The sequence below is a fragment of the Mobula birostris genome, chromosome 9 (assembly GCF_030028105.1).
Source record: "Mobula birostris isolate sMobBir1 chromosome 9, sMobBir1.hap1, whole genome shotgun sequence".
Classification (NCBI taxonomy): domain Eukaryota; kingdom Metazoa; phylum Chordata; class Chondrichthyes; order Myliobatiformes; family Myliobatidae; genus Mobula; species Mobula birostris.
The window spans coordinates 100,954,951-100,981,507 of record NC_092378.1 but is presented as its reverse complement, the minus strand read 5'-3'; the positions used below and the strand labels follow the sequence as shown (position 1 = coordinate 100,981,507).

General features: G+C 43.1%; 1 protein-coding gene across 3 annotated transcripts; it reads left to right on the top strand.

Annotated features, from left to right (window-relative positions):
* The first annotated feature begins 239 nt into the window (after positions 1–239).
* Positions 240–23,067, top strand: LOC140202910 (epithelial sodium channel subunit gamma-like). 3 transcript variants are annotated; one of them, XM_072268481.1, is made up of 13 exons: positions 240–397; positions 1,471–1,810; positions 5,982–6,288; positions 6,417–6,613; positions 7,847–7,950; positions 9,173–9,336; positions 11,429–11,527; positions 11,621–11,738; positions 17,160–17,238; positions 19,310–19,367; positions 20,935–20,996; positions 21,678–21,753; positions 22,395–23,067. In XM_072268481.1, the coding sequence occupies exons 2-13, from the start codon at positions 1,491–1,493 to the stop codon at positions 22,758–22,760; spliced, it is 1,950 nt and encodes a 649-aa protein (XP_072124582.1). In that variant the 5' UTR covers positions 240–397; positions 1,471–1,490; the 3' UTR covers positions 22,761–23,067. The 3 variants fall into 3 exon arrangements, with proteins under 3 accessions (XP_072124582.1, XP_072124580.1, XP_072124579.1); XM_072268479.1 differs by lacking the exon at positions 240–397 and adding an exon at positions 1,268–1,298; XM_072268478.1 differs by lacking the exon at positions 240–397 and having other exon boundaries at positions 1,387–1,810.
* The last annotated feature ends 3,490 nt before the right edge of the window (positions 23,068–26,557 follow it).

The window sequence follows — 26,557 nt, the reverse complement described above, 5'->3', positions numbered from 1 at the left end:
GTTTGGGCGTAGACCCTTGTGCTGTTTAGGTCTCAGACCAAAGCCAACAGGTAGAACCTGTACCAATGTTTGTCCCCCTATTATCCCATGAAGTGGTCGAACAGGTCCCTCGTTTGTAACATCAATCACTATTTAATAACTATGGAAAACAGTAAACACTGGCCTTGCAAATGTTATCCACACCCCTCAAATACCCGCACGTTTTCTTTGCTCTCTCGGTTTCCCTGACCAATAGATCAATCAATCAGTGAATGTGAAGCAGCTGTCAGCAGAGTCCGACAAGCCGAATCCAACCCCCTTCTCTTCTCTTGTGCTGTGACTGTGGTCGTGGCTGAGAATCGGACGCGGTCTCGCACCCAGTTTAACTACAGTTTGGTGACCCACGCTCCCCACACAGGTAGGTCAAACCCTTTAATGTACGAGTCGATCTCCACCAGAAAGTCATTTAAACTAAAGTAATATTGGAAAAAGAACAGTGGGATAAAATAAACTGAACTCATTGGTGAAAATTCATTACTAAATTAAAGAAAATATCATATCTGATTCACAAGAGTTTCTGCAGATGCTAGAAATCTTGAGTAACAAAAACAAAATGCTGAAGGTCTGGGCCCGAAACGTTGTCTATTTCCCTTCATAGATGCTGCCCGACTTGCTGAGTTCCTCTAGAAATTTGTATGTGTTACTCGTATTTGAATGCCTTTTTTATGACTCAAAGAGTAAGTGGCTGATAGTAGACGATGTGATCTGAGGAAACTTGGATTTATGGATTTAACCAGTGTCTGGAGTTTAGAAATATATATCCAAATGATCTAGGAATCTAGGGGATGAAACACTTTCTAAAGGGAAATTAAATCTCTCCCCCATCCCAGAACAATTTGGAGACTTGACCAATTCCAATTAAATATTTAAATTGATTTGCATATAGAAAGAAGTTGAATATATATTTTAAAAGTTCATTCATCTTTTCATTTCTGGGGTTCCAGATCCCATTTTTCTTTCCGCCTAATGGGTCCCACAATTTTTGGCCACACTTGCTTGTTCTCTGGAAGTGTGTACTGATTATGATTTGGCCCGATCAGGGCGTTGTTTCTTTGCTGCCGGCTGCTGCTTGTATCATGAATAACATCAACCAAACGAACAAGCGAGCCGGCAGTCCCGTGCTCGAAGTCCAGTGCCTGTTTTACACCCCCACCGATTTCGCTCACAGAGAGTTTCCGCGCTCTCTGGCCCCCTTTCCTGGGTTAACAATCAAACTCGGGGGAAGCAACATTTACACTGTACAATGCCAGGGGAAAGGGGTGAGTGTACAACTGAGGGGAGGGGAAGAGATTGTATGTGTGACAAGTCAAAAAGGGGAGGGTGCCATTGAGGGGAGGGGAGTGAAGTGAGTGGGAGGGAAGGAACGTGAGGCAGTAAAATGCAACTCTGCTCGCGCTTCCCGTCCAGTTTTAATGCCTCCTCCCGTGCCAGGGCGCTGTTGTGAAGACACTATGGAATCGGAGACAAAGCGACTGAAAGAGAAGATCAAGGAGAAGCTGCCAGTGACGGGGCCACAAGCAGCAAACATCTATGAGTTAGCACGGTGGTACTGCTACAACACCAACACCCACGGCTGCCGCAGGATTGTGGTGTCTAAAGGCCGGCTGCGACGGGCAATCTGGGTGATCCTGACCCTTGGCGCCGTGGGGATCATTTTTTGGCAGTGCGCTCTTCTCATCGCCTCCTACTACACTGCTTCCGTCGCCATCACCGTCCAATTCCAGGAGATTCCCTTCCCTGCCATCACCATCTGCAACATGAACCCATACAGGTCAGTTCCCCACGCCCTCCGCAGAAAGACCTCCCTGTTCAGTGGCCCCCTTCAGCATTTCCCAAAGTCAATGAAGTCGCTTTTGAAAGCGGGGTTACTGCGCGAATCACGGTACCAGGCAAATGCAGAGCAAGATCCCGTAGAGATGATCTATTTCAGCCCACTTATGGTTGCGGTATAAACATTCGCCGAACCATTGGCTGACTCCTCCGGTTGTTTGTATACCGCCGTGGGTCTTGCGGATTTACCTAGGGGGGGTGGTGAGGGAGGAACAAACAAGAACTCAGTTTTGTATCACATTCAAAAGCCGGCATCTCCGACAGTGCAGCTCCCCGTGGCACTGGGAGATTCTGCCTGGGCCCACAATTTCTGAAAGATAAGGAACAGATCATTCAACACAAAATGCTGGAGGAACTCAGCAGGCCAGGCAGCATCTATGGGGGAAAAATACAGTCGACGTTTCGGGCCGAGACCCTAAAAATTCCATTCTCCTACTTCCGCGCTTTCGTACTCTTTCGCCAGATGTGCGAAACCGCTGGGATCCATTACTAGAGAAGTACTTGTAAAATCCATGTAACCTCATGAAAGGGGGATAATATTTGACAATGTTAGAACACTTGGAGGCTACAACCATTACTACGGATAAGGGAGAAACAATAGAAGTATATCATCTACACATGTAATTGTTCAGACTTTTATAACCATTATATATTTGGATTTTATTTCAACAATGAGACATGAAAATAGGCTTTCCTGGGTGAATTTGCTTCACTTTGGAAATTCCACCCCGGTGCTGTCCACCATTGCAAACACTTACGAGGGAAATGTCCATATAATAGCATCAAGCCAATTGATAATTAACAAACGCGATTTTGTTAGGCACAGCAAAATCCAGTATCTACCCGGAGGGTGAATAATTTGCCTTCTTCGTCAGCCCCTTCCTGCATTGTATGCACTCAATGTCAATCACCCCCACCTGCCGACCAATGCCCTTGTATCGCGGTGGCGGCAACCGGCGATCGGAAGATCATGGTTCAGTCCCCACCGCCGGCTGTAAGGAGTGTGTGCGTTCTCTCCGCGATAGCCTGGGTTTCCTCCGGGTGCTCTGCATTCCTCCCACATTCCAAAAATGTACGGGTTGGGTTTAGTGAGCTGTCGGCGTGCTGTGTTGGCACAGGAAGCGTAGCGACACTTCCTCACAAGCACAGCACAATCATTGCTGATTTGATGCAAACAATGCAGTTCAATGTAAGTTCCGATGTTTCAAAGTACATGTGACAAAATAAAGTTTATCTTTATCAAGTATTTACCTCTGCATTTGGACTATCAAGACTCTACCTGTTCGCCAATTTACAAGGATGTTGCCGTATCTGGAGGAGCTGAGTTATATGGGAAAGATTGAATAGGTTAGAACTTTATTCCTTGGAACATAGAAGATTTGACCAAAGTATACAAAATTATGAGGGGTAAATGTAGACAGGCTTTCTCCTCTGGGGTTGGGTGGGACTACAACTGGAGGTCATGGGTTAAGGGTTAAAAGTTTAAGGGAAACATGAGGGGAAAGTTCTTCACTCAGAGAGTTGTGAGAGTGTGGAATGAGCTGCCAGTGCAAGTGGTGCATGCAAGCTCGATTTCAATGTTTATGAGAAGTTTGGATAGGTTCATAGATGGTAGAGGTATGGAGACTATGGTCCTGGGTGCAGGTCAATTGGGAATAGGCAGTTTAAATGGTTCAGCATAGACTAGATGGGTCAAAGGGTCTGTTTCTATTGCTATACTTTTCTAAGACTCTATGTCCTGACATGCCCCCTCCCTTCTTGGACCTTTCAACTATTGCGGCAATTCCAAAACCTCCACACCAGAAACAGCTTAGACCTTTCCAGCACAAGAACATGTTGAACCCAGGTAGCACATTTTTGACAATGAAACTGCAATGCCTAGTCAGTGGTATCCAAGGACCAGGGCTTTTGGTGTCTCATTGCTATGTGAGAACATTAGAATTTCTGGCATGCACCTTTACTTTAGAACTATAGAGTAAGACAGAATGGGAACAGGTCCTTCAGCCCATCAAGTGAGTGCTAACTATTAACCTGCCATTTACGGTATTCCAATTTTACACGGGAAAAGTCCATTCAGCAGAATGAAAGCTTTCACAAAGTAAGTGAAATTTTTCTTGACTTATTTTTCTTGGACTGCCAGAGAAACTGGTGGGATGTGAATGCTTTCAGGGCTCAGTCCTTCCCTATAGAGTGGTCTAGACTAAGACTGGTACATTCTCCTCCCACTTGCTTCAAACGAAAGGTGTAGCCATGGGCACTCTCATAATTCCCAGCTGTGCCTGCTTTTTGTTAGCTACACAGAACAGTCTATGTTCCGAGCCTACACTACATCGATGACTGCATTGCTGATGCTTCCTGCACCATGCTGAGCTCATCGACTTTATCAAGTTTGCCTCTGACTTCCACCTTGACCTCACATTCACTTGGTCCATTTCTGACACCTCCCTCCCCTTCCTTGATCTGTCTGTCCCTATCTCTGGAGACAGCTTATCTACTGATATATTTTATAAACCCACTGATTCTCATAACTACATGGACTATACCTCTTCCCACCCTGTCACTTGTAAAAATGCCATCCCTTTCGTACAGTTCCTCTGTCTCCACTGCATCTGCTCTCAGGATGAGGCTTTTCATTCTTCTTCAAAGAAAAGGGCTTTCCTTCCTCCACTATCAACACGGCCCTCACCCCATCCTCCCGGCACCCCACCAGCAACCGGCTCCTCTTGTCCTCACATACCACCCCACTAGCCTCCGTGTCCAGCAAATAATTCAACATAACTTCCACCATCTCCAGCAGGATTCCACCACCAAGCACATCTTTCCCTCGGCCCCACTTCCCACTTTCTGTAGGGATTGCTCCCTTGTCCATTTATCCCACCCCACTCACTGATCTCCTTGCTGGTACTTACCACTGCAAGCAGGACAAGTGCCATACCTGCCCCTACACCATTTACTGAGAGTCTGTTGGATTCATCTACAGTATCCAGTGCTCCTGATGTGGCCTACTGCATATCGATGAGACACGGTGTAGATCGTGAAACTGCTTCACCAAGCACCTACACTCCATCTGCCAGAAAAAAAAGCGAGATCTCCTGGTGACTACCTATTTCAATTCTACTTCCCATTCTGACATGACACTCCATGGTTTTTTCTACTGCCATGATGAGGCCACACTCTGGTTGAAGTAGCAACACTTTTATTCCATCTGGGTAGCCTCCAACCTAATGGCATGAACATCAATTTCTTGAACTTCTGGATTTTTTCCCCCTCCCTTCACCTTATCTCCTTAACTACGTAGCACCTCTCTCCTTCATTTCTTCAATGGTATTCTACCCTCTCCTGTCAGATCCCCCCTTCTCCAGCCTTTATCTCTTCCACCTATGGACTTCCCAGCTCTTAACTTCACCCCTCCCTCTCTCCTGGTCTCACCTATCACCTATCACCTTGTACTTCTTCCTCCCCTCCCCCCCCCCCCATCTTCTTGCTCTAACTTCTAATCTTTTTTCCAGTTCTGACGAAAGGTCTCAGCCAGAAACATCGACTGTTTACTCCTTTCCATAGATGCTGCCTGGCCTACTGAGTTCCTCCAGCACTGTGTGCGTGTGTATGTGTGCGCGTGTGCGTGTGTTAGTTACTTGGTAGATTTCGTGCAATTTTTTGGTCTGCTAGGAATTCAGGGATAAGGCTGAGGGTGGGAATTGGAGACGAGATGGAGTAGTAATCATGATCTCGCTGAAAATGAAGGAGACTGTTGAGCAGATAATGCTCCCTGTCCAGTTCTTAAACTGCGATGTTTGGTAAATACGGGAACCCGTCGCTGCGGGCCATTGTTCCCCAAGGTTCTCCACCGTTTCATGATTGGAGGGTCGGTGGCAGAGGTCAAATGCTTTGACTAGCACCTGATGAAGGTGTATGTTGGCTAAAAATACAGTAGGAAGCACAGAAATTTTCAAACAATTGTCATCATAAAAGATGTACTGTATTTCTGAAGATGTCTTCCTTGTCAATAATGTGAACATGAACCTCCTAGAAAGGTCCTACTTGAATTCCCTCATACACACCCAGACCATGGCGGTTATCATTGCCCTGGGTTTGCTCCCGTCTCTCTACAGATACACTGCGACGAGACATCTCTTTGATAAACTGGACCAGGAGACGCGGATTGCCATCAGCGAGCTTTACCACTTCACCAATACTTCCAACAGCAGTCAGTGGCGAGCTCGGCGAAACACCGCCGAAAGCCAAGGGGGCGGATTTTCCAACAGTATTCCACTGCTGCGGGTCAAGGTGGGCGAGGATTACACCATCCTGTCCGACCTCATCACCAAGAGGCTACACAGGATGAACGGGACACTCCGAACCCGATCGTTCGGGGGCAGCTACACCCTGAAACCGAGCAACATGATTGGCTTCAAGTTGGTGAGTCTGATACATAGGGAAGAGCCAGATCCTTTGGGTCAGGATCTGCTGAGGACATCTTGGGCACTGGAAACTAGCTTGACCTTGTATTGCAAGTTCGCTTATTTCTTCTTTCTCTCCCGGGGCAGTGCGAGAAGAAACACGATGACTCTACCTGTGACATCTATACATTCAACTCGGGCACAGCCGCCATCCAGGAATGGTATCGACTCCACTACCTCAACATTATGGCACGGGTGCCCGAACAAACCAAACTGCAGATGGGCTACTCTGCTGATGATCTTATATTATCCTGTTCGTTTGGGGGAAGAGCCTGCGATTCAAGGTTAATGCAGACTGCTCTGTATGTAAGATATTCGGCTGTAGCCAACCGAGAAAAGCAGTTGTCGCTAGGAGACGTCAGTTTTTGGGTTCACACCTTTCCAGAATGTTCCTGTGCAGAAATTTTGTGGGTCCGCAGTGAAGGTGGGGGACGGGTAGTTTGGGGTTTCCGCAATTGGGGAGGCTCAAACAGTGTGGAAAGAACAATTTGGAGGCAGGTCCCCGGGTCCAGTCTAGGAATTTAGTTTGGAGGAGAACGGGGGGGGGGGGTCGAGTTACGTTTTGGGGGGGCAGTTCTGAAGAGCTCAATCATAGTGGGAGCGACATTTCTGAAGCAGCCACGGCTCCCCCACGCTCAGTGCAGTACTGGCGTGGTGGGGGGCCGCATTTAGAGAGGATAGTTCTGATGGGGCTGGGGAGGCAAATGCCGTGGAGTGGCAGTAAGGGGCACTATACCATTTCGAGGGGTACTACTTGAGGTAGGGTACAGCATGGTCTGAAACTAGGCCTCCCGTCCCATGATCCTCTCATATCCCTTTTGCCAATCACCTGTCCAGCTCTTGGCTCCATCCCTCCCCCTCCTGTTTTCTCCTATCATTTTGGATCTCCCCCTCCCCTCCCACTTTCAAATCTCTTACTAGCTCTTCTTTCAGTTAGTCCTGACGAAGGGTCTCGGCCTGAAACGTCGACTGTACCTCTTCCTAGAGATGTTGCCTGGCCTGCTGCATTCACCAGCAACTTTTATGTGTGTTGCTTGAAATTCCAGCATCTGCCGATTCCCTCGTGTTTGCGTGTGAACATATCGGCACGGATTGATTCATTAGGAGTCGGGTGGTGCTGAGGGCTTGCTGTACTGTCAGGTACCTGCTGACGGGGTGTTGCCCGGAGGAAGAGTAATAATTTTCAACCTGTTGAAGTTGCTCTTTGATTGACTCCTTCATTGTCAGAGAGCTGAGACAGAGTAGTGTTTCAGGGGAACTAGGTTCACTTTATTAAATCTAACAAATTATGACATTTTAATAAGATATCATCTCAATCCTTTATACTCTTGGGTTGTCTGTAGTCCTTGTGGGGAGGGGGTTTCCGAGGTCAATATCCAAATGCACTTTGTTTCCAGCTTTCCCGCGTTTGCCTCCTCCGACACTCCAGTCCTCCCGAAGATCTGCATCTTTGATGTTTCACTCTTTTTTTCCGCAGTGACTGAGGTGTGTCTGTCCCCCTTCTCTCCCCGCTACAGGAACTTTAGCCTAATGCACCACCCGCTGCGTGGAAACTGCTTCACATTCAACAGTGGAGAAGATAGCAGAGCTCTGCGAACCAACAGCGGGGGCAGTGAGAACGGTAAAACGAGGCGGAGTTTTCACTGATAATGGAGGGTAAAGTCGAAAGACAGAGGAAGCAGTGTCTACAATTTACTCTGTAAATGGGATTAGCACTGATTGGCCCCATGGACAAGAGGACCTGTTTCTGTGCTGTATGACACTATAATTATAAAACATTTTATTCTGCCAGTACAGCTTTACGGATTCAAAGCCTCTGGGTAAAGTCTACTCTTCGCAATTATCTTCCAGATGGAAGTTAACCTTTATTGAAGGACTTGGGGAAGAGTTTCCACTGTACTCTGGGTGTCCCAGTGCAATATTCACGTGTCTCTCTTGGTGGAGAATGCCCACGATCCTATGTCCTTGTGTGACTTCACTCTTTAGTATGCCCCCCCCCCCCAGGATGTGGTGTCTCACAATCTTCAAGTCACGACATGGGTTTTTTTTTACAACGAAAACGGAAGCAGGAAAATGCTATTCCACCCTTAGCATTTGTTCCACCGTTCAATGCTATCTGCCTGAGCATTCGGTAGCCTATTCCCACTTTTGTCCCACATTCCTTGATCCACTTGCCTTTTAGAAAACTTTCCATCTCCTTCTTGAGCTTATTACATGATTTCTACACTTCACTCCAAGTTCTTTTGTTGGGGTTGTAAAAAAAAAATGCAGATCCTTGAGATCTAAAGTCAAAACAAATAATGGTGGAGATTTTCAGCACGTCTGACATCATCTGTGGAAGGAGAAAGTGAATTAAATCCTTGGTTGGGAATCTTTCACTAGAATTGGGAATTGTGTGCTAGGCTAAATTTTTAGCACTTCCAGAAGCAATAGAATGCAAGTAGAGGTGGAAACAACGGAAGGGATATCTGTGATGGAAGGTTGATCAAAGTGAGAGTGATGATGAGAAAAGTCAAAGAACAGGTTTTAATGGAAATACAGAATTACTATCCGAAGTTGTTCAACTCTGAAGTGAGATACAAACTAAGGATAGAAAATATTGGAAATTATAGACTGGTTAGCTCACGTTTCACTGGCAGCATTTTAGCCTGACATACCTTCATCAGTTCTGATCTGATAAGGCATAAAGAATTTCCAAGTGAAAGTCAATGTTATACTGTTTGTCAGAGCTTGCTGTGTGCAATTGGCCACCATATTTCCTACTTGCAACGTGGCTGTGTTTATTGGCTATAAACTGATCACGATGTCCTGAAAGTTGGCTCTCCTCTTCTTCTCTTTCACAGGCCTGAAGGTGACTCTGCATGTGGATGAGGATGAGTACAATCCGTACCTCATCACTTCAATGGGAGCCAAAATTGTCATTCATGATCACCATGAACACCCCTTCATTGAAGATGTGGGGATTGAGATTCAGACAGAAACCCAAACGGCCATGGGCCTTGAATTGGTAATCTTCCCAATGGGAAACACTCCTTCACAACTAAGCTGACGGTATCAGCTGATGGTCAAGGTCCAAGCAATTCTCACAGTACTCAACAAACTCAATTTTAGCATGCAAATGTGAGGTCCTCTGTTTTGGATACAAAAATAATTGAACAGAATACTTTTTAAATGGTGAAAATCCAAGGAGACCTGAGGATTAATGGAATTTATGCCTGGAGCATCAGATATTTGAAGTTAGGCTCCAGCTATTCAACATTGTAGTTGGATTTTATTTGGCTGAAGCATCTCATTTTTGTGATGGGAGTGCATATGAATGTTAACTTGGATTATATTCTGTTATACTTGGCTGGATTCTACATAATTTAGCATGTTTTGGAGTGTTTTGATTTAAGTTTTCAGTTCATTGAGCAGAAATGATAAGAGCTAGAAGTTGGTAAATCTAAGACTAAGGGGCTTCAGTCTGAAAACTAGAGTTGAACAATGAAGTTGGGAAGCATTTCAATATGCAGGGGATGGCGGAAACATGGAACTTTCTTCCGCAATTGGCAATTGAATCATATCATTTTGGTATTTGAAATCTGAGATTGATGGAGTTTTGCTTATTAAAGGTTTATGGAGAAATGATACATGGAGTTGGATCACAGATCCCTGTTGGTTGGGTTGATTGATAGAATAGACTCAAGGGGGGAAATATGCCTGTTCCCACATTCTGAAACTGAGTAGATAGTTGGGGAGATGATGTGAAGATGAGTGTTAAGGAGATAAGAGTTGATTGGTGGATGGAATTGAGAATGGAGGAATCTGGTTAGGTGAGTTTGAGATGAGAATATTGTAGCTGTGATTCAGATCTGTTACCTGGTGATTTATGGCAGGTCTGTGTACAGAGAGGCAATGCAGTTTTCAATTCCTGCTGAACCTCCAATGAAATGGCACATAGTAAGAAAGTAAGATATTTTGTACTATATTTTTTCTTTTATATATACAGTAGATTCCAGTCAATTGAGACCAGTACATTTTGGCCCAATTAAGTGGCTTCCCCAGAAGTTTCATGGGAGTAGCTGAAAAGTTATATAAAGACAATCTCCTGTTTAACTGAGTAACAATTTAGGTGTTTGAATGAAATATACAGTAAAACAAACTAGAACACTACCAAAACTATTGGTGGCTGGCCATCATATTTGACAATGACAGGAAACCTGTGTAGAAAGCCTGGGCAGTTCCACTGTCTCCATCTCAGAAGTCTGGGTCCAGTGGGATGAGTAGATGTCACAACTGGAGTTTTCCCTGGTTGCAGTGGATGACCATGACATCATCTTGTGCCTCGTCATGCCCTTCGCTCTCCCTGTGCGTTTCAGAAGGGCCTTTCTGGCCATTGGATCTCACTGTGTAGATCTCTTCCAGCCAGTCCTCCAGAGCTGACTTCACATGCTCGGACAGGCATGTCCCAATCTCACCAGGGTCTGAGACTGCCAGCTACCCTCACCTGGTATAGCCAACCTGATGGAGCAGTGTACTGAAATGGGGCTTAGAGCCACAGGTGAGAGCAGAGTGCCCAGTGGGGACCAAAGGTAACATTCAAGATGATACCCTCAAATTCTTCTTAAGTCCTACCTTGTTGAAATAGTGAAATCGTTTCATTTTCACAGCCAGCCGTTTCTGGTATTTCCATGTCTGAATGATTGAAACAGCAGTGAGTTCTGAGTTGTTCACTACTTATTTCTCACAACTGTCAGTGACAAAAATCACTGCTTTTTGAACACAAACACATGCAACTGATGCTACTTAAAAACTGTTTGCTCTATGTGCGGTGTAGTAGTGTCTAACAGGCACTGCGACTGATGCTAGTTAGAAAATGTTCAGCAGTCGTCTCCTGCCCCAACGAAGCAGCACATTGTCCCATATAAACAGCTGCCCTGATGGCCTAATTAACCAGAACCCCACTATATTTTTATTATGCATAAAATTCATTTTGAAATAAAAATCAGATAAACTGAGCAACCTTCACCAATTGCAAGGCTTACAATAACTTACATTTGCTGCTGTTTGTCTCTTGCAATGTATTGCTTTCCAATGAATCATTTTTGTTGATATTTCAGACTGTATTGCAAAGACTGGGTAGTCCGTACAGTGACTGTACGATGGACGGGCTGAATGTGCCAGTGGCAAATCTCTACAACAAAAGATACACTTTACAGGCAAGACTTCAGCCCACTTGAAATCATCAGTACAAACTTCGACTGGGAATAGAAAGAGCAGACTAATCCAGTTGACTCCTTTTGTGCACACAGATGTGTCTGCACTCGTGCTTTCAGATGGAAATGGTCCGATGCTGTGGGTGTGCCCATTATGAGAAGCCACTACCTGCCGAAGCAGAGTACTGCGATTACGCAAAGTTCCCAGGCTGGAGTGAGTTCACACTTCCTGCTGATCAATATCTATATGTCTGCAGCATCTAATTACATCCAAAGATTACCACAGTGATTCGTTGCTGCACAGATAAACACAGTAGGCATTTTATGCATGGCAGGATTGCACAAATCACAAGGAGTTTCACCTCCTGACAGAAAAGCAAGGGGTAGTATCATTAACAGAAGAAAACCTGTAGATGCTGGAAATCCAAAGTAACACACAAAATGCTATAGGAACCCTGCAGATCAGGCAGCATCTGTGGAAATGAATAAGCAGCTGATGTTTTGGGCTGAGACCTTTCTTCAGAGCTGTCCTGAAGAAGGGTCTCGGCCTGAAACGTCAACTATTTATTCATTTCCATAGATGCTGCCTGTCCTGTTGAGTTCCTCCAGCATTTTGTGTGTTTTACTAGGCAGTATCATTTATGCTTGGAGACTTCAGTCTAGAAAGTGGTCACTGAATTTACACCTCCATTCAGTCTTCAGTCGTGACCTCAGATTGACAAGTACATATGACTTGAATTTTCCTCCCTCTCCAAACCACCTTCCTGTACAAACTCAATGTAAGCTGGAGGAAAGCAGCTCACTACAGTTGTCTGGACGCAACAATGATTTCAGATAATGATTCCAGTATTCCATTTTCTATTTCCCCTGATTTATTTATATTCTCATTTTCCTCCCATTAACTCATTCTCTCACTTTGCATCATCACATTTCTGTTATTTATTCTTTCACCTGCTGTAATGTATCTTTCAAGCATGAAATATGGCATTCTCTTTCCACGTGACTGTAAAGTTGACCAGTGGAGTCAACGATGTACTTGCCTGTTACGCAATGTAACAAGCTCACGGAATGTACGACTCCCATTTGGAAGCAAGTATTTAAAAAAACATTCTCAATAAGTTAACTGAGCCCAAAATTATGTGCTGGGCAAGGATTTAAAAAAAAATGTTCACCTCTGACAGTGATTGGACCAAATGCATGCAATAAGTTGTTTAAAAAAAGTTGTACAGAAACTGCTAACTACTTCCAACCAAACCTGTTGGAAATAACAGAAGGCTAGCAGTCTGGGACAAGGAACTGAAGCAGAATGAGACTATTCATTAATACATTACTTTGTTGCTGTCTTCTTGGATCATGCTTTATCTGATAGTTTTGTGAGTGGACTGTTAAATGATCCAATTCTTTCAAAGCTTTTGATCATGCAGCCTCCAATATTCAAGATTGTTTGTTAAATTGCTGGGTCAATGGAAGTAGCACAAGACTGTAGAAGAGTTTTGTCCTCACAGTGATTGCTTTCATTGCATGAAATACAGCAGTGACAACAGCACGTGGACGGACCTTCAAATGAAGAGCTTGATTAACAGCCAGTGAATGAACATGTGAACTGCTGTGTCATAACCTGTTTGAGTACCGGTCAGTATACAGTAATTTGATAAGTTCAGCCGTATTCTGATAATGGAAAACACTGTCAAGCTGAAGATTAATAAAGGGAATGTAGAGGCTATATCACCAGTACTGAAAATATAGCTAAGTATGGTGCATTAGTTGCAAGGCATACCTAACAAGTGAAACTCTCCTTATTTATTATGGCACCATGAGCCAGCATATGGTTCTTTAACCTGTGGTGCCTGTGCAGTAGTAAAGCAAGAGTACAAGCAAAACCCATCCATTTCACCTCAGAGTGAGCACAGCTATGCTCCAATTGGGAAGAAAGCACTTAGAAGAGCAACTGAAATCAATAAGTTCCATTAGTTTTTACTAGGTAGAGCCTTTACCCCAGCAACAGATTGTAAGTCGTTATTAGTAGGTCCCACATCAGCAATATCTACTAAGGTGCCCAGTCATTCTCTCAGTATCACCATTATCATCATTGTTATGTGCTGTGCTACTTGATGTAGGCAATCATGGTCTCCTGATCATGATTGTTCTTGGCAGATTTTTCTACAAAAATAGTTTGCCATTGCCACCTTCTGGGCAGTGCCTTTACAAGACGGGTGACGCCAGCCATTACCAGTACTCTTCAGAGACTGTCTGCCTGGAATCAGTGGTTGCATAACCAGGACTTGTGATATATACCAGCTGCTCAAATGACCATACACCACCTGCCCCCTTGGCTTCACGTGACCCTGATTGGGGTGGGGAGAGCTAAGGAGGTGCTACACCTTGCCCTAGGGTGACCTGCAGACTAGTGTAGGGAAGGAGAACCTTACACCTCCTTTGGTAAAGATGTATTTCCACTCCGCCACCCAGTCTGAGTTATTTTGGATTCCAGTAAAGTTCTCATTGCCTGCCTTTACTCTGTAAATCACACAATCTCTCGGTATATGCGTGTTTAATGGTCTAGAGAAGTTTCAAGTAGAGCTCATTGTGGATGAACTGTTGCATCTTCCTCTTACACTCTATTGCAAGTGAAAATGTGATCTACAGACTAGATGCAGTCAATCAAGACTTCAAGAAATTGCCATCACGATCCAGAACAAATCAGTTTTGGAGTGTATCAATGAGCATTGAAAGATGGACCGAAATAGAACAGTGTACAAAAACCAAAACTATTCCATAATTATCATAGTCAATTGTTGAGTGAATTCCAAATTTTGAACCATTTGATCATGAAAATCCAATGTAAATTTCAGGAAATGACAGACCAAACCCAAGAAGGTCTGGCAAGGAAACAGAGCTGCCTTTGAGATTAAAAACAGAAAATGGTGAAAATAATTAGCAGATCAGATGGGGTTTCTTGAGTAAAAAAAAATGCTTAAAGTTTTGATTTCATCAGAACAGCATTAAATTTGTATCTATTATAATTTGACACCAGCAAAATGATCAGGAAGACTCTGAAATCTAGACTATGCTAAATTTAAAATTGGTATACATTAAATATATTCAGAATCAACAAGATAGAGGACCTCTACCACCTGCCTGTGTTGTACCACAGTGCAGTCTGACAATGGAAGTTGATGACAAAACGCAGAGAATTGGACCTCTTTCCTTATCTTGAGAGTCAACTCTTGGCAAAGGCAATCGTTGATGATGAAATTTCCCACTGTCTTCAATGCAGCAGTATATGTTGTGTTGATTGAGAAAAGAGTACTTCAAGATTATGACTTCAGACTGGACATAAACCCTATGATGTACCAGGCAGAAGTGATCTCTGTCCTACAAATGTTTCTGTGACCTGGACCATGCACCAAGGCATCACAAGGCAACAGAAAAGCATCACCAGTGCCAGTTCAGCAAAATCATCTGAATTCATTGGAAGGATAAGCAAACAAAAGTCAGCGAGCTCTCCCCCAGATCGGCTGGCTTATTTTAGTCATGAATATTCTGATGAATTTGGAGCATTTTGCTGGGATAGCAATGCTGGTGAAAAAAGATTAAGTGTTTCAATGATGCAGAACTACTCTGCCACACCAGTGGCTTTTGGGACGGGCTGGTGAAGGAAGCCATTGAAATAAAACTAGAGGGAAAGAATTTTAACAAAGACAAAACTCTCATTCTAAGTAAGAACTGAATTTTGATTGTAAACAAGGTGGGACAGCGGAAACCTGATTGGGATTGGAAGAGGACTAACCAATCAGAAGTGATGGACGATGGGAGTATAAATACCACCAGACTAAACATGCCCAGGCATCATCCCTAATGAAGATGGCAGAGTTTGTCATTGAAACGTTGGTTAAAATTGATACCTGCACCCAGCTGGAAGTCCAATAAGAGTTTATTCAGCATTGGTGATGTTTTTCCAGTGACTTGTGATCCCCAGCAATTAAGCATAATTATTATCATCATCATCATCATCATCAGGTGCCGTGCCCAGTTTGAGCTTTGACTGCCATGGTCCACACACTCCTGTTTTGGGTCAAGTGGATCAATTCATTGGTATTCATTTCCGGTTCTCTGGCTGCTGTCTCCATCATCCTTTGTCTTTGTCTTCCTCTTGCTTTCTTCCCTTCAATCTTTCCCCATAATTACAGTGCATTCTAACTCCTCTTTCCTAATCACATGTCCAATGAAGTTACGTTGCATTTTCATGATCTCATACATTATTTCTCTTTTTGTGTTTGCTCTGTTCATGACATCCTTGTTAGACATTCGGTTCATCCATGATATTCTTTGCATCCTGCTCAAAAAAACATCTCTGCTGCTACGATTCATTTCCTCATATTACTAGATATTGTCCAACATTCTGATCCATATAACATAACTGGATAAACGTAGCATTTCAGTGCTCTGAGGCGGGTGTCATGCCTAGTTTAGTATTGGTCAGTATACTCTTCATTCTTGTGAAGGTGTCTTTTGCCATCCCTGTTCCTCTTTTGATGTCCATGTTTCACCTGCCATCTGATGTCACCCAGCTTCCTAAGTAGCAAAAGTTCTGTACTTGCTTTATGTCTTCTCCGTTTATTCTCAGCCTGCAGATAGGATTCTCCTCCTTTTTGGATATCACCATACATTCTGTCTTTTTGCAATTGATAGACCCATTTTTGCACTTTCTTCAATAATTATATCAATTAAGTTTTGTAGTTCTTCCTCTGTACTTGCAATTAACACAGTGTCATCTACATATCTGAAATTATTGACGTTTTCACTGCCAAATTTGATTCCCAAGATGTCTCTTATTTTTTGTAATATTGTTTCACTGTACACATTAAATAAATCAGGGGAGAAAACACACCCTTGTCTAACACCTCTCTTGATTTTCGTAAACTGACTCACTTCTCCATCTATTCTTACAGCGGCAGTTTGTTCTCAGTACAGATTTCTGATTAGACAGAGGTCTTTAGAATCTAGATCTAGAGTTTGCTCTAATATTTCAAATAACTTATTGTGCTTCACTTTATCAAATGCTTTTGTGTAGTCGATAAAACAAACAAATCTTTTTGCACTTGAATAGCTCTATATAGCATAATTATACCCTGTTGATTATGTTACACGAATCATGTTGATCAGATGCCTGATGCTGAACTTCCAAATCAAAGTTGTCTGATTTGGAAGTTCGTCAGACATCTTTGATTTGGAGAAATTAAATTAGTTCATTATGGTCACGTGTACTGCGGAACAGTGAAAAACTTGACTTAAATATCATTCATTATAAAAGTGCAGAGGTAGTGCAGGGGGAAAAAATAACAGAGCAGAATGAAGTGTTATAGCTACAGAGACAGTGCAGTGCAGGTAGACAATAAAGTGCAAGTGAGTGAAGTTGTTCAATGTAAGGATGAGTTCAATCAGGTTTCCTGAAGAAGTTTCTTAATCCAGATACAGAGAAATTGGGGACACAGTACAAGAGTCAAGGGGTCATGAATAAATTCAGGGTGTTTTTGATAGGAAGAATAATGGAAATCTGGAAGTAGATATAATTCTGTTTGTTTAGTTATTTGATGTTGCCCACAGAGTTTAAGAAACTTCTCTTTTCCCATAGTTTCCTGCTATTACAGACTGCGCAATCAATTTATTCAAGAACAATTGGTTTGCCAGAAGATTTGCCGACCTGCCTGTCAGTAAGTTCCTAAGACCTGAAGATAATTTCCATTCCAACAAGATAGCTCAATGAAATCCCACAAGTTAGTTGTCCTTCTCTCAGTGTTAGTTGCAGAGAGGTGCACCACTTTGGATTATCAGAATATATTCTATGTGCTTCCTGTAAAACACCAGTGCAGTCCATGTGGATTCTTGTTAATAGTGTTCAAGCATTTCCAGCCTTTCTTGAGCCAGAGTTGAGTCATTGCTTGTCCCTCTGGAGTCATGTCCAGTAAGACTCTTTTGTCAGCATTGTTGTTGATGTCCGGTCCACTTACGTTCCCATGGAGCTGGCGATGCAGTCAAATATGCAACCATGAATCCCAGTTAAAACTTTGTGGTCAAGTTGCCCTAAAACTAGTGCCCATCCCTGAGGACATGATGTCCTTTTGTACCAGCTGCCACAAAGAACTCCAAGTCCACTGGAGCTGTGTTTAAAGATTAGCTTCATTTGTCACATGTACATCGAAACATACAGTGAAATATGTCGTCTGCATCAAATCAAATCAGCTAGGATTAATACACTTTTGGCACCAACATAGCATGCCCACAACTCATTAACCCTAACCGTATGTCTTTGGACTGTGGGAGGAAACCAGAGCACCTGGAGGAAATCCATGGGGTCTCGGGGAGAATGTAGAAACTCCTTACAGGTAGCTGCAGGAATTGAACCCTGACCTTCCAGCTGGCACAGGAAGTGTTGTGCTAACTACTACACAGCTGTGCCGCTCTAAATCTAGTAAGTGCTGGTCATTCTAGAACAGGGGTTTGTAACCCAAAAGCAAGAGAAGACATTTTACCCAAGTTTGGTCACTTACTTACTGCCTGTTGTCATTGGCGTTTAGGGCAGCAATGGAGGTCCTCCTTAGATCGCACCCAGATATAGGATTCTTCATTGCTGTTTCCATATCAACTTTTTTTGATTAGTCATGGTTGTCGGCCCTGAGCTGAGCCCCCAAACCTGAAGGACTGGTGGACCTCTCTTAGTCTGGCCTCTACCCTTTGTCCTGTTTGGAATGGGTGACCCTACAAAGAGCCAGGCATAAGGCCCTGACTCCAGCCAATGTCACTCTCTGGGTCATTGAAGCACACAAGCTTCCAAACCCTATGACAAGGTTGTGGTCCTCTTCGGGGAAGTTCGGTCAAAGGTGCATAAATTTAGCAAATGCAATTCAACAATTACTGTAAGTAATGCAACATAGTATGTAGTATTTTCCAGATCAGTGGACACAGCATTTTTAGGGAGGACTAGATATGAAAAGCAAACCAGTTGTGAAGTCCGCTCACAAGAAATGCGGGATAATCTTAAATGCATTGAACCAGATGCTAATATTTTTAGTTGTACTATATTTAAAGGCACAAATTCTGAGGTTTTTGTGGCTCATCTCACTGCACCAAGAAATACCTTCTTGCTGTCCCCTCTTGTTGCTTCACTGACACAGCCCCCTCATCCCCCTGAATAACCAGCCACCGCTAGTCTCTCTACAGACAAGTGTCCACTCATTGCCACTATCTGGATTTAAATTACCCTCAATTCTACTTCCTGTAAAGCCACTGTCCAACGTGGCCTCTGTGGGCCTTGTGCCCAATCAGTGCCAATACCAATGGGGCTTATTTACCAGTGTGGGTCCAGACAATTCCAGTCCATTAGGACCCTGTGTCCAGCAATTGCCAGCGCCACAATATCTCATGTACTGACATTGTTCATGCTTTTGGAGCCACTTTCCAGTCAACGTCATGCCACTAGATCTAGTTTGTAGTTAATTCTAGTGTCCAGTCATTTTCAGTTACTCTAGAGCCAATGCTCAAACTGTGGATCATTTAGATCTCATATCCAGTTAAGGCTGAGTCCTCTGCCTGTGGAACGTTGAGAGTCATAATCAGGGGAAGGGAGCTGGAGGGGGGAGAGGGGTGGCAGGGGTGAATGTAATCCCTCTAAAATCATCACCCAGTCAGTGTTGATCCCCATGCAACCAAGGCCTAGTCCAATTTTTCTCTGCTTTTCGTTGGATATTAGGACATTGAGCCACGGTCTTTGTGCTTTCTCCACAGCTCTAAGGAATGGACAATGACTGTCAGTGTCGCCCAGTGGCCCTCACCACCATCTGAGGTGAGCAACGCCCACGAGATTCCTATTTCCTGGTACCCTACCCAGGTTCCAGCATGTCTGCTTGAAGGTGGGGGGCAGGGACCTGGTGAGTGGGCTAGTCAGGTATAAAGATGTAACAGTGCTCTCGTTCACAAGTTCAGATACACAAGCATGCACGTGCACGCAGACACAGAGATATTGATTCGCCCGAACTCTCAGTGACATAGATCTACACTCACCCACGCACCATCGCATCGTCATTCATTCACACTGGTGTTTGCTCAGTTTACTTCTGCTCAATTTTCCATGCTTACTAACTTGAGCTTTCACTGCCTGTCATTCACTCTCATCTCCTTGATTCATTCTCTCATTTGCTTCACTCATTCTCTCACAGTCCCATGCAGTACCATTCATGCTCTCTTGTACTCATTCCTTCAGTCACTTACATAGAATCTTTCTCACTAAAACTTGCACATTTACACGACCGCTTGATCCCTCACATTTATATACTCAGTCAGTTACTCATTCACATTTGTCCTTGCCCGCAAAGTCACGTTCTCATTCAAGTCAAATTCTTGCCCACAAGCTTACATTCATTCCTTTAGACTTACTCAATCTGCCCCTCTCTCTTTGTCCATCACACACTCTTTCAATCATTAGCTTCTGTACTGCACCCACTCACAGTCTTCAATATATGTGTGCTTGTTCAATTACATATACTTGATCACTTTTTCCCTCCCTCACTTACACTGGTTCCCAAGAATGAATCTAATAAATCCAGAAACTTTTAACTCCTAGATAAATGTATCCCACCAGCCTCACACTGACTTTGAACCAGGTTGCATGGAATGAACCACTGGTTGTGTTGCCCCCATATCTGATTTGAGGACCACTCTCCTTGAATGATGAATTTACCCTGCTAGTGTTACGTGCACCTCGGCATCTTCAGGACAATATCTACTGCCTGCTTCACCGTGGCCTTGTTCTGCACTGCTGCCTTATTTTGTTTAAGTACGTCATCCCAGGGATTCTGCATAGAATCCTTGGACCAATCCACATTGTGGAAGTGCATCTGAAACATCCGAGTGTCCGTGGCGTGCTCTTCAGAGGTCTGTACTGGAGCCTCAGCTTTCTCATCTTTGAAAGGAAAAACAAGTCAAATACCTCAGTTCTCTTTGATCAGGAGACAGGGAAAGTTTTTGTCCTGTAGGGTGAAGATCTTTACAAAGAGACATTTCCTAAATGAGAAGAGAAAACTTTTAGTATTTAATGTGGAAAATGTAACCTTGGATTCCAAGAAGTAAAATATTCAAATATAATTGAATGGTGTGACTTTGAGTCAGGCGTAATCCATATGGATTTGAATTTCCATATATTCATATTGGTAAAAGAGAGTGCATGTAAAAGTACACACACACACGCACGTGTAATTTTTTTTGTAGGAGACAATGAGTGAGTGGGTCAAATTGAATTAAGTAAATTGTGAGAGAGAAGCAACTAATTAATGGGTAGAGAGACTAAGCTGATCCATAAAGACCTCTGACTTGTTGTGATGGAATTTGCTCACACCACTGTCCTTCCTCAATAGGAGTGGATCCTTCACCTTCTGAACTGGGAAAGGAAACTCAATAGAAACCAAACACTAAGAAAGTAAGTTCTGATTTGTCAGCCTGCTAATATGCAATGTGATCATGAAGGTGAGATTCAATTAAATCTTCACATCAGTATATTTGATAAGAATGATCTGGAAATCCAGGAACGAAAATCACTAATGCACGTAGTTCCAGGACTGGCAACTTCATCATTCCTCCAAGGGGGAAATATCTGTTCTATAGGCACTTGAAGGGCAAGGCTCAGTAGGATAATGAGTGTGCATGAACAGTTCAGCTATGGGAACATGACTCTAACACAAACCAATTGGGCAGCCAGACGAACTCTTGTTATCTAAGAGAGTAGGGCACACCACAAAGATTAAAAGGTAGGAGGCACAAATTTTAAGAAGGGGCTTGGTGCATTGGGATTCTGTGTGTTAGAAGGGAATAGGAAGGTGGATGGTTCGTTGGAATCTGAGTAATGTTTTAAATTGGGATGTTTTTTCTGCTTTGCAACTACCATGCAATTTTCTCATCTACTTCATTGGCTATAAGGGTCTTTGTTACATTTTAAAGTTATAAAAGCACAATAAGAATGAAAATCTTTTACTGCGTGGTACTTTAGTGTAGTGGGAATAACAGGAGGTTTTTAGCTTATTCAGTGCAGCATATTTCATAACAGGTTTACAACAAAGTGTACAGATTACACTGGTTTTGTGCTCTCATTTTCACTTAACAGGAATGAGTTAGCCAATCTGGCCATCTTCTATAGAAGTCTCAATCTGAGGAACATAACTGAGACAGCAGAAAATAATGTAAGTATTAGTGTTGTTATCTCCCCCCCCCCCCCCCCCCCCCCCCCCCCCCCCCCCCCCCGTTAGCCTGTGTTGCAAATGTTTAGCCAAGCAGAACAGACAGGTCCTTAGATTACCTTCCTCAAGGTCCATCTCGCTGGTAAGAATGAATTAATACTTGCTGGTACCCAATCTGCTTGATCTCTCATGGCAAACCTTCTTGGCAACATAAAATCATCACTTGGGTGGGTCAAACAAGCTCCATTCATAAAATTACCTAGAACATGCCACTTTGAGATATGTGTTTCATGTTAGCACGTCACCTTAAGCAGCAAGCTCATAGCTGATTGTTGAGCATGACTCTTAACTTCATAAATGTCCAGTCTAGATTCCGCATTATGTTTTATTGATACAGTTCACTCATAGAGCGTGGCCTTTCTCAAAAGCTGGTGTTATTTGCTATAAGACAATCAATAAAACAAAAGGCTCATTTGGTGAGTCACATGAAATTGGAAAGAAAGCAGCCAGCACAGACAGTTGGCAGGTAATTATTAAACACCAGGAATGGAGAACAGGATCCAGGAATCACATGGTGTTGTTTGAGGTGCACATTACATGCATGGGTTCAGGTTGTGCTAATGCCTCTGCTTGTCGGATTCTAGGTTGTCACCTTACTCTCAAACTTCGGAGGCCAGCTGGGACTCTGGATGAGCTGCTCTGTCGTCTGTGTTATTGAGATAATAGAGGTGTTCTTCATCGACATGTTCCTAATTGGTGCACGGAAAGGCATACAGACAGTTTGTAAGTGGTGGCGGAGAGAGGCAGAAGAGGAGGAGCCACCGACAGCCAGTAGAGGGGCTCACAGATCTCCGGTCTACAACATCGATGAAGACCCCCCAACTTTTAATGCTGCCCTGCAGCTGCCGCGTGCTCATGCATCAGACATGCTGCCTCCCACCTATGAAACACTTCAGATGCATGCAGACTTCCTCCCGGACACACCTGGTTTGAGGTGCTGCACTCACTGACTGCTGTGTCGCAGGGATGTCTGAAGATGTCTTTAGTCTGGCAGGGAGAAGCAGATCAGTGCTGAAGGGTTACGCTAGTTCATGGTCAGCAAGTGAGAATAACCCAGCAACTCAGAGAAAATACTAAAAAAAATACTGTCTTCTCATCTTTGTGATCCTACCTGTAATAAATGCTATTTCAAATATTTGGCAAATTAAGTATTTTTTGTCCAAACGGAGATGGATACTAACTTACCATAATGATACAGACCATAGCCACTGTCTGTTTTACTGTTTCTGAAATAAAAGTTAGGTTTTAGATCACAAATGAATCGTTACTATTTAGAACTGTGTGAGTTGCTTGTTTTTCAGTATCACCCATGTGTCTGTAGTACACTCTAGATACTGGAGTATGATACATTAAGAAACGTATCATTTCTTAATGCATGCATTACTAAATGATAATAAAAGAGGACTGCGTGTCCTCATGATCTAATCTAATAAATGGGAAAGATCGCCCCTATTTTGGCTTTGTATGCCTCTCAGATTAGTTGTTTAAAATGTAGGTAAGTCTTTGTTTTGTACACGGGAAGGCAAAGAATTTGAACTGCTCAATAACGTTGAGTCATTTTCTTGTCTTCATTTTTTCCAGGCACCTTTCACAAACCTTGTCTACATCAAAATAGGTTCAATTCACAATCCTTAGCAAAACTGAGCATTCATTGTTCCTCTAGAGGCTGATTTCAGGAGGACATTTGTGAGAGCTGTTCAACATTTTTGTTGGAACTTCATACACAGGGAAAAATACTTTACTGCCATTGAGATTCAGAACTTGATCAAAGATTTAGAGACAAAATAAGAAATTATCTAAGGCTTCCAACCCTTGTGATCCAGCATAGAATGGTCCTCAACTGTTTATTCCTCCCCATAGATGCTGCGTGACCTGACCTAAGTTTTTCCAGCATTTTATGTGTTGTTCTCCAGATTTCCAGCATCTGATGAATCTCTTGTGCTTATAAAGTATTTCCTATTTTATGAGTTGTTAAATGAGCTTAACACAAGGCTCAAATGTTATCTTTTTAAATATGACATACTTGAACTATAATTAAATCACATTAGTTTTAATTGTAATGAAGACAAAGAAAATGCATACTTTATACTTTGTCAGCAAACAATTGATACTAGAACGTACAATCATAGCGATATTTGATTCTGCACTTCCCGCTCCCTGGATTACAAATCGATAGTAAATATTAAAAATATAAATTATAAATCATAACTAGAAAACAGAAAAATGGAAAGTAAGGTAGTGCAAAAAACCGAGATGCAGGTCCGGATCTTTGGAGGGTACGGCCCAGATCCGGGTCAGGATCCGTTCAGCAGTCTTATCGCAATTGGAAAGAAGCTGTTCCCAAATCTGGCCATATGAGTTTTCAAGCTCCTGAGTCTTCTCCCGGAGGAAAGAGGGATGAAAAGTGTGTTGGCTGGGTGGGTCATATCCTTGATTATCCTGGCAGCACTGCTCCGACAGCGTGCGGTGTAAAGTGAGTCCAAGGACGGAAGATTGGTTTGTGTGATGTGCTGCACCGTGTTCACGATCTTCTGCAGCTTCTTCCGGTCTTGGACAGGACAACTTCCATACCAGGTTGTGATGCACCCTAGAAGAATGCTTTCTACGGTGCATCTATAAAAATTAGTGAGAGTTTTAGGGGACAGGCCAAATTTCTTTAGTTTTCTCAGGAAGTAAAGGCGCTGGTGGGCCTTCTTGGCAGTGGACTCTGCTTGGTTGGACCAAGTCAGGTAATTTGTGATATTGATCCCGATGAACTTAAAGCTTTTGACCTGTTCCACTTGCACACCACCGATGTAAATGGGGTCATGCGGTCTGCTACTCCTTCTGAAGTCAACAACCAATTCCTTTGTCTTACTGACGTTGAGGGATAGGTTATCGTCTTACAAAGTCTCAAAGGCAAAAACAAGGAAATCATCAGAAATGACCAGATCTGGCAGGTTCCCACATGCACAATATTCAAAATGATGTCTCAATATCTTGGTTCAGTTCCTTGGCTCAGACACAGAAGTGTTGCTTCAAGTACAGTCCTGAGATCCAAGCACAGAAAGCCTTGGCAATTCTCCAGAACAGTACTGTACCATTAGAAATGCCATTTTTCAGATAAGATCTTAATCATGAAGTATCCCATGGTACTATCTTAATGAAGAACAGGGGAGTTCTTCACAGTCTTCTGGACATTTTTTAATTCTCAGCCAACATCATGGAAGTTTATATGTGGACAAACAGGCCGTTGCATTTTCTATACAGTGACATTGACGAGACTATAGATCAGCTGCAAATCACATTGAACTGTCCTGTCACTATGAAAGATGCTATTTAAATGCATCCTTTTCCTTACTGAAGGAGTAATATCCTTTAAAGGGTTCTCTTTTTTTTCATGATTCAGTGAAAGACCCTGGGATTAGTTCAGATGCACATATGGAGAAGGACAGTGAAGTTCATCAAATGACTGCCCAAAATAGCTCCTTTAACTAGAACCACTAAAAAGTTGCTCTAGTTAAAGTGGGCTAATCAGCTGAATGAGGAGCCTTGCTCTACACAAAGAAGACCAGAGAGATTACACTTCCAAAGTTAATGTTTAAATTTGAGGTGCTTCGGGACATCCTGAGGATGTGGAAATTATGTAGATATAGTCGATCATTCTGTGAATATCCCCAGGCTAGCACCAGCAATGTGATTTAACCCCAAAACAACATGATTATCCCTAAGGGAAATACACACTTCAATCTCAGTCCAAATCTGTAGTTGACTTGACCACAACCTGATCAGTTGCATTCCAAAGATGCTGGGTCGTTCATCTCTGACTGTGGAACCACAATTACATTCATCACTTTATCAGATAAGAACAAACTGCTTTGTGACAGCATATTAAATCTTCAAGAAGGACTGAATTGTTATGTTTGGGACTTGGTAATTCTCTGCGCTCTTGCTCCAGTGGAAAAGATGGTGCACTGGGCACATCCCACCTCTGGGAAATGGGCTCAGTTTAGGAACAAAGAAATGTTGCACTATTGAAGAAGCTCTTGGAAAAGATATTGAGATAGTACCCTATCAAGCGGACAAAAAAATGCTACCTTGAAGAAGATGGACAAGTTCTGCCTAATAATATATCCTCATCAGAGTGTCTTACTTCACTGTTTGTGGGAGTCTGGTGTGTTAAAATGTCTGCAATATTTTTATATTGCAAAATTGACTGTATTGCAAAAGTACTTCATTGATTGCAATTGCTTTTGCATTATACATATACAAGTAGTTTTTCCATCCAGTTATGGGCTGAATTATCTAGACCATAGGCAAGGAGGGTGGGTGGTGAAAGACTTTCACCACCCACCCTCCTTCCCCCTCACTTGTCTCCATCTATCACCTGTCAGTTTGTACTCTCTTCCATCCTCCCGCCTTCTTATTCTGGCTTCTTTCCCCTTCCTTTTCAGTCTGATGAAGGATCTCGGCCTGAAACACCAACTGTTTATCCCCTCCATAGAAGCTGCCTGACCTGCTGAGCTCCTCCAGCACTTTGTGTGTTGGTCTGGATTTCCAACATCTCCTGTGTTTAGAGACCTTCAGAATCAGTACTTACTGGAGATCATAAACTCCATTCTCCTGCTTAGGACAGTGTGCATCTCAGTCAGATTCAGGCAAAATTCACCAGCTAATAAAATTGGTTAGGCCCTTCATCTCATGAAAGATGCTCAACCTGAAATGTTGACAGTCTATCTTTGGACACATGCTATCTGATCAACTGAGT